General features: G+C 49.9%; 1 protein-coding gene across 1 annotated transcript; it reads right to left on the bottom strand.

The window, feature by feature from the left end:
- Positions 1-4779: 4779 nt before the first annotated feature.
- KCNA5 (potassium voltage-gated channel subfamily A member 5) lies at positions 4780-7513 on the bottom strand. Its single transcript, XM_081911756.1, has one exon. It carries the CDS (start codon positions 7261-7263, stop codon positions 5455-5457), a length of 1809 nt encoding a protein of 602 aa, XP_081767882.1. The 5' UTR covers positions 7264-7513; the 3' UTR covers positions 4780-5454.
- Positions 7514-8867: the final 1354 nt, after the last annotated feature.

Here is an 8867-nt window from a genome sequence, read left to right as displayed (position 1 = left end):
ATCTTTCATTTCTGATCTTGTCTTTTTCAAACCTTCTTCCACTGCCTGTGTCCTTCTAAATACCTCTTTTAGTTGGCCCTTCAATTCGTTAACAGTTTCATCTATTTTTTTATCCATTTTCTCCATTCTATTTTCTAATTGTTCTAATTTAAGCTCAACGTTTTTCTCACTTTGTTTTATCTCGCCAAACATTCTTAGAATCTCTGCCCTAAACTCCCCTTCTTGTTTAGATCCCTTTCTATCCCCTGGAGTTCCCCCTTCAGGCCTTTTCCCCGTGTTAGACATCTTAATTAGTTAAGGGTTCCGGGTACTTTGTACGGGAGACAATCTTAACTTAGAAACTTGTTGGCCAATTCCCCTTAAACCCTTAGTAGATCAGGAACAACGTGTTTGGCAGTCCTTGTCAGCTCCTCCTAAGAGTCCTTATAAATGTTCACATCGGTCAGTATAAGTGTATGTCTTTATATTGTCAAACTTAGTCAACTAGTCCCTTTCACGTTGAGTCTTCATATATTTGTCATGGGCTTACCAAAGTACCAAAGGTAGCTGCGAGGATGGTAGGCAAGATACTCTTGATAAGCTCCTTGAGGGTATACAAAGATAAGATAAAAGGACGCTCTTCAAAACCCCTTCAGTTCAAGCTAAGGAAGAAAAGAAAGTCGAAGAAATCAAGAGCATATGAAAATAGAAGTAACGCGTCCAGGGGGGGAGACCAAAGGAAAAAAAAGGAGAGAAAAAGGAGATCTGGTTGTAGTAGTACACTTTATCCACTAGATGGCGCTCGCTGTTGCTGCTCGACTCCAGGAGAGATCTCTCTTCCCGTTTAGACTGGGGGATGGGAGACTGTTGCCGGACGCTATATAGTCCTTGGAGTCGCCCTCGGAGATTAATAATCCGTTTAGATCAGCACCAAAACCTCATCGGGTAGGCGAGGTACAGCCAAGAGTTGAGAATCGCGCTGAACCGCGTTGTTGAAGTAGGTAGCCTTTGTTGTTTAATCTCTTCCGCGTTCCGTTTCTCCTAATGGCGACGGCTCCTTCTCTTCCGCTCACCCTTGCTACGAACAACGCCACCTCTCCACCTTCCCCTTTGGTCTTTAATCTTTTGGCCGGTTCTGGGCTGATAACTTTGCCCTCTGTCCCCTGTTTTTAACGACCGACAAATTTGTTGGTCGGGTAGTTTTGTAAAGTTAGTCTTTTCAGGGGAACATAAACTCACTGGTGGAAACTCTCTTATTTTCCCGGCTCTGAGGCTTCCCTGCGTATTCGCTGATTCCGGATAAGAGTTGAACCCCCGTAAAAAGTCTGTTTCTCACCGGGTTTCTCTATTCCAAATCGTTGTATCTCCTCAAACACAGCTCACTCCCCGGTTCCTTTTTGTATGGAAGCAGAGCGCTAGTCTTCTGCGAGATCTGGGCTGTCCGCTACCAGGGAGGGAGGAAATGGCTGCCCTGTACCTGCTGCTCAGCGCCGCCGTTCTCTTCACCTTTTTAAAAGGTTACCTGACGGTGGGGCGAGCAGCGTCCGGTCCCTGCTGGGCCCCTGTATCTCCGGACACCCTCCGGACGTGTATCTGGGGTGCTTGCGCCCTTTTGCACCCCCTTTTACCTCCCTTGTAGGACCGGGTTCGCGCTCTCAGCCGAATCCCTTCTCGCTCCGAAGACGCGCTCCACCCAAACTTATCAGCACCAGAATTTGGAACAGCTGTCAGCAGTATCCAAGGGGAGGGAGTTTGTATGTGTTCTTGCCTATAAGATCCCATAGAAAATAACATTAAGACTTTCATCCTCCTCCTTATATCTGTCAATATATCCTTATCCTCCTTGTACTTTTGAACTAGAAGCAATAATCCTTATCACAATTCCATTATTAAAACATTTTTGGAGTCGTCAGGTACATCTTTTAAAATACACGTACAGTACTAAACCGAGGTTTGTTTTGGCTTCTTTATCTGATTACAAAAGAGTTTTTTCAGGTATAGGGAATTAACAAGTTTTTTAAAAAATGCATGTAATTCAATATCCTGAACCCCCAGATTCAAAATGTTGCAACTTTAATTATGCTTTTCTCCATGGGATGCACAATTCCAACCTGACCAGAACAGGAAATAAACATCACAAAGAAGAAAGGGTTTGATTCATAGCTGTCAACGTTTCCCTTTTTTTAAGGGAAATTCCCTTACTCTGAATAGGATTCCTCGCAAGAAAAGGGAAAAGTTGACAGCTATGGTTTGATTTTCCCAACAAGAAGTCCACTCAATTTAGTTTGAGTCTTGAGCATGGATGTGCCTCTATTCACTTCCCTGCAGGGAGAAAATAATGACTTAGCTGAGTTTATTATATTTAATGGGGGGGGGGCAGTTGCCTTCAAGTGACCAAACAGGGGAATTTTGCAAGATTTGGCTTCTTTAGGCAACTATCAATTTGCATATGTATGAGCAAGCAGGAATAAACACTGAAGGATAGCAACATTTATGGAGATGAGACAGAATTGCATTTTCAGACATGTGTGTTTTTTCTTATGAATATCCCCCTTCCCTCAGCTGCTTTTAGGGAAAACATACAGGAATCTTCTCTCCAGGCACAGGTTAAAAGCTTCTTTTCATATTCAAAATGTGGCCTCTGTGCGTTCATTTGTAAGACCAAAAAAAGTCTATTAAAAATCACCAAGTCACGTAGAATGGCAATTCTGCTCTTATTTGCAAAGTTCTGGCCAGTTCATTGGTTTGCTTTTATCTCTGAAGTGAAGTCGGGGAGCACCCCAGAGTACAAACCTAAGGGCCAACTTACCCCCTGGCAAAACCGAGGGTTATATCCCACGCCCTGAATATAGTAGTTGTGTGAGTAGGGTGTGTGTTGAATTGTCCACACAAAAGTAAGCCCTGTTTACAGAGAAGCTTGTAGAGAAGGATGCTAGAGAGAAGGGTTTAGCTAAACTTCATTCCTGATATGCTATCTTCCAATCAGCTGGGAGTTTTGTCTCTTGAGGATACACCCCACCGGCAGCTTGAAGTGGTGGGCTCCAAAGAAAGTCTTTCCACTTTGCTCTGCTGTCTGTAAGGTAAAAGGTAAAGGACCCCTGGATGGTTAAGTCCAGTCAAAGGTGACTCTGGGGTTGCGGCGCTCATCTCGCTTTCAGGCCGAGGGAGCCGGCGTTTGTCCACAGACAGCTTTCCGGGTCATGTGGCCAGCAGGACTAAACCACTTCTGGTGCAACAGAACACCATGACAGAAACCAGAGCGCACAGAAACGCCATTTACTTTCCTGCCACAGTGGTACCTATTTATCTACAGTGGTACCTTGGTTGGCAACCGTTTTAGATTAAAACCATTTTGGATTAAAACCATGTCAAACCCTGAAGTGTTGTGTCCCCTTTTTTTGGATTACAGTGGTACCTAGGGTTACATACGCTTCAGGTTACAGACTCCGCTAGCCCAGAAATAGTGCTTCAGGTTAACAACTTTGCTTCAGGATAAGAACAGAAATCGGGCTCCGGCGGTGCGGCAGCAGCAGGAGACCCCATTAGCTAAAGTGGTGCTTCAGGTTAAGAACAGTTTCAGGTTAAGAACGGACCTCCGGAACAAATTAAGTACTTAACTTGAGGTACCACTGTACAACCCTTTCTTTTTTATTACAACCAAATATTTTTTGGAGGCTCCATTGGCGAAAGCGCGCCTTGAGTTACAACCTGTTTTGGTTTACAACCAGACCTCTGGAACAGATTGTGGTTGTAAACCAAGGTATCGCTGTACTTGCATTGGCGTGCTTTCGAACTGCTAGGTTGGCAGGAGCTGGGACAGAGCAACGGGTGGCGCTGTGGTCTAAACCACTGAGCCTCTTGGGCTTGCCGATCAGAAGGTCGGAGGTTCAAATCCCCGTGATTGGGTGAGCTATCTGTATGCTCCTGTGTACTGAGGTCTTTCTGGCATGTAAAGAAGGATTAGGCCATATGTTAATCATGACAGAATTCAAAGGAGTCTCGGGGCTAAGCTTTCAAGAGTGATTTAAAGCTACCTTGATTCACTTTCTTAGCCAAAGCACTCATTAACAAATGCAATTCAGCATGAATAGTTTTGAGTTAGATATAAACTAACCTTGATTGTCGGTCCTCTTCTATGTTCATTAGTAGACTGAAACCTTCATTCACAATGAAATGGGAATTCGACACAAACTCATATAACTTGGTTCCTTGCTGCAGCAACAACAAAAATGATGAGGATGGTTGTCTGAAGACATGGCTCAGCTGATTTCACGGCAGCCTGCGTTATCCTAGGTGAACAATGGAGTTCTGTGCTTCATAAAGGTAGTCTTGACTCCTGCCATGTATCATTCAGGAACTTCTGTGCAGGAAACTTGCGAAATGGGCCCATTGTAGATTTCTCCATGCTTGTCCCATGCAGAATCGAAGCCACAAGAGCATTATTTAGATAACTGTATTCGATACTTTCAGAAGCAACCATTCCTGGAATACTGTCAGTGAGGCAACCATACAGTGAAAGCACTGAATGGTACTACCTGGAATCTAGAGTGCCAATTCCAAAGACTTCACATCCTGAACATATTGATTCTCACGCTCCGCTTATGTCATGTCCAGTGCCTTTGATCTGTGGTGCACTTGGATCAAACCTGATTAATAGTAAACAGTTTCTAGTAACAAAACAAAACAAAACCCTTAAAAAACAACAGTTATAAAGGACAAGCAACCAAACAGCAACACCAACAAACTTTTAAGATTTTTGTTTCTTGGGATAAAAAGCACATCACTGGATTATCAGAAATATTATACAGTATTATATGTATTTATTAAGAAAAAAAATCTGCATTTTTAATAATTTAAGGCTCAACAAGAGAACAAAACCCCAACTTTGACAACAAAATACTTTTCTGCTAGAAGGCTGAAAATACCACATTCACTTCACACACGAGAAAATCAGTTTTGTACTAAAAGGGGGGATATATTACTTCACTAAAAGTTTCTAGAGATTTTATGAAGTCATACATCACCGAAAAAGTGCTCTTTTCATCTATAAATATAATCAGACATATAGAAAATAGAAATATTTCAGCTTGAAACTACAGTACCAACAAATAAATCCATTTACTTCCCATGGAAAAAGAGGGTTTGGACAAATGAACTGTGCTACAAATGAACTGTTTCTTTTTTAGTAAAATAAATTATCCGCAAGCAACATCAATTTGCACTTAACAGCTTAGAAAGCCTCCTAGATAATGGGAGGTGTCTAGCTTAGTCTTAGCTGGTTTTATAAATAGATGACAGTCTCGTGGGAAGGGGAGAACATTAAAAACCAAAATGAAACAAAATAACTTGCTTTTTCCTGAAGGTTTCTTAAGAACGGCTACCATATTTCAAAAATGAACACGAAGTGACAGTACCATTTAGCTTCCTCTAACAATTCCATCAAGCAAACTTCACCTTCTTCCTATTCCCCTTGTCTTACAAGTCTGTTTCCCTGTTGGTATCCAGGCAGAGTGCATAGAGAGATTTTCTGAGATCCATGCTGCTTTTAGCTTTGATGTTGGCTTTTTCCACAGACCCGGTCCCATTGTTAACCCCCTCGGCGTTTTCCAAGTGCACAACGGATTTGTCCAAAGAGTTTTTGCTGCTTCGTCTCTTCAAGTCCCCGGCTGAGCCGCCTTGAGCAGTACTCGACTCCTCCTTGAGGATGGCCTCTCCCTCATGGTCCGTTTCTCGGTGGTAGAAGTAGTTGAAGTTGGAGACAATAACCGGGACAGGCAGGGCAATGGTGAGCACGCCAGCAATAGCACACAAGGACCCCACAATCTTGCCCCCCACAGTGACAGGCCTCATATCCCCATAGCCCACCGTGGTCATGGTGACCACGGCCCACCAGAAGGCATCAGGGATACTGGAGAAATGTGATTCGGGATCATCGGCCTCAGCAAAATACACGGCACTGGAGAAGAGTATCACTCCGATGAAAAGGAAGAAGATGAGAAGGCCCAGTTCCCTCATGCTGGCTTTCAAAGTCTGACCCAAGATCTGCAGCCCCTTGGAGTGCCTGGAGAGCTTGAAGATGCGGAAGACCCTGACCAGGCGGATGACTCTCAGGATGGCCAAGGACATGGCTTGCTGCTGGCCTCCGTTGCTGCTGCTGCTGCTGCTGCCCGGGGGCTGCTCCTTCTTCTGCTGCTCCTGAGCCAGCTCCGTCCCCAGCGTGATGAAGTAGGGGATGATGGCCACAATGTCAATGATGTTCATGATGTTCCTGGAGAACTCGGGCTTGCTGGGGCAGGCGAAGAAGCGCACCAGCAGCTCGAAGGTGAACCAGATGACGCACGTGGTCTCGATGATGAAGAAGGGGTCGCTGAGGGTGCTGGGCGCCGTCGGGGCGCTCTCCTCCGTGCCGTTGGGCGACGGGAGCAGGGGCGCGCGCAGCTCCCGCTCGTCGCGGAACTCGGGCAGCGTCTCCAGGCAGAAGGTGATGATGGAGATGAGGATGACCAGCACGGAGACGATGGCGATGCCCCGCGCAGAGCTGGAGCTCTCCGGGTACTCGAAGATGAGCCACACCTGACGCTGGAACTCGTGCGCCGGGAGCGGCTTCTCCTCCTCGCGGATGAAGCCCTCGTCCTCGCGGAAGCGCTCCATGGCCTCGTCGCCCAGCTGGTAGAAGCGGATCTCGTCGGCGAAAACATCGATGGAGACGTTGACGGGCCGCCGCAGCTTGCCGCCCGACTGGTAGAAGTAGAGGATGCCGTCGAAGCTGGGCCGGTTGCGGTCGAAGAAGTACTCGTTGCGCAGCGGGTCGAAGTACCGCATGCGCTTCTCGGGGTCCCCAAGCAGCGTGTCCGGGAACTGGCTGAGGGTCCCCAGCTGCGTCTCGAAGCGCAGCCCGGAGATGTTGAGCAGGACGCGCTGCTGGCCGCCCAGGGCGCGCTCGCTCTCCGCCTCCGCCTCCGGCCCCTCGTCGCCCTCGTCGCCCCCAGCAGCAGCAGCCGACGAAGACGGCGGGGGCTCAGTGGCCGAGGGGGCCCCCGCCGCGGCCCTGGCCCTGCCCGGTCCGGGGGGCCCTTCCTCGTCGGCCGCCAGCATGGCCACGTCGGGTGGGCGCAGGAGGCCTCGCGGCGAGCCGCGCGCTGCGCCCGGCTCCGGGCAGCCCTCCTTGGCGCCGCACTCGGGCAGCCAAGGGAGCCGCTCAGCCCGGCTCAGGCCGCCGCCGGGGCCATCTTCGCCGATGGCCGTGGCGCCGCCGTTCTCCAGCGTTACCAGCGCGATCTCCATGGGGAGCAGCCGGGGCGGCGTCGGGGGCACCAAGAGGCATCGGAGGCGCCCCGCATGCTGCGCCCCGTCCGAGGCAGCCACCTCCCGGTGGGGCGGCGCGCCTCCTCCTCCTACGGCTGCTGCTGCTGCTGCTTGGGCGCGCACGAAGCGCGCCAAGCGGCGGCCAAACGCGGAGAGGAGGCGGCAGGCTCTCGCTGGCTGGCTCGCCGGCTCTTCCTGACGTCAAGCGAGGCTCTCGCCTTCTTCCCGGGCGGCAACGAGGAGGCGGGGGTCCCGGCGTAGCTCGGCTCTCCGGCGCAACCGCGGCCTCGCCAAATGCGCGCGCGCGCGCGCCCCCCACGCCACCGCCACCGCCGCCTGCTAAGCGAAAGCCCGCCCCCCCGCGGCGCGCCGGGCCCGACGACGAAGAGCCGCTGCTGCGCGCTCGGGGCGGGACGCGGGAGATGCGCGCGCGCGCGCGCGCACCGCCTGGACCACTGCCTCCGGGTGGAACGAGAGTGCCTCTGGGCGCGCTGCGCACCGATCGAGGTAGAGAGCCCCGGGCCGCCTCTCTCCGGAGGGGCAATCTCCATAGTTCTCGAGGGAGCGCTCCCGGCGCAACTTTGCGCACCTGTTGGGATGCGCGGGGATGCCACTCCGAGGCAGCGGAGATGCGCCCAGGCGGCGGGGGGGTTGTTTTCCTTCGGCAAATACGGCGGCGGGGGAGGGGGGGCCGGCGGCGGGGGAACTGCGGCTTCCCAGGGATAATGCAAGAGATTATTACTGTTCCCTTGTGATATTACTTTCATCATCCAGCGCACGAGTGGAGAGCGGGGAGGGGGGAGAGAGAGAGAGGATTATATCTCAGGGAAGCCACACGGATGTTTTGCCAGTACATTTGCAGCAGCAGAGAAATGGAGGCGTGTGGAAAGCCAGACATCTCTGCAAACGCCGCTACCATTTAGGTAGGGCTTCTGTTCTAAGTCTTGCGCATGCAGCAGCATCAGAAATCTTTTCCGGTTAAGGTTGGTCCGTGTTTTATCTCCGAGACGGGGATGGAGAGAAGGATGGCTGGGGAACCTGTGGCTGCTAAGCCCACCTGGTGCGTTTACAGCGAAGGTGAAATTTGGACCAGGGACTCGCCTAGTCACACACAGGATCAACAGGAGCCAAAAGATCTCAGTCTCAGATCTGAGACTCAGAGGCATAGATAGCCCCTTTCATGAACTGGATTTTTGGGGGGTTTGGCTTTGGCTAAAGGGATTTTACATCAACAGGGTCATATGCCAGTACCTCAATATATACACCCTAATGAAAAAAATTCTCAGCAGGCAAGAAACTGCTCTTCTTGCTCCTTCTCCTACATTGGAGGTGCTCCCTTAAACACCCCCACTGGCCCTAAAAGTTTGGTAACCTGTGATGGACACAGAGACTGGTAGCAGTTCATGGCAAATGCACAGAGAATGACCAAAGAAGTATTAGTAAGAATGGCCATTGTTTCCTCTTCAGAAGAAAGGAGTGAAGGAGCTTTGGTTGGACCTGCCTAAGGTGGTCCTGAATGACCTCAGGTATTTGTCATTGTCAACTCTTCCTTTAAATGTCTTTGCTTGTTTTCCCACTTCATG

Source organism: Podarcis melisellensis (assembly GCF_964234715.1).
Source record: "Podarcis melisellensis genome assembly, chromosome: 5".
Taxonomy (NCBI): domain Eukaryota; kingdom Metazoa; phylum Chordata; class Lepidosauria; order Squamata; family Lacertidae; genus Podarcis; species Podarcis melisellensis.
The sequence above is the reverse complement of the archived record's forward strand: the minus strand, read 5'-3'. Positions and strand labels throughout refer to the sequence as shown.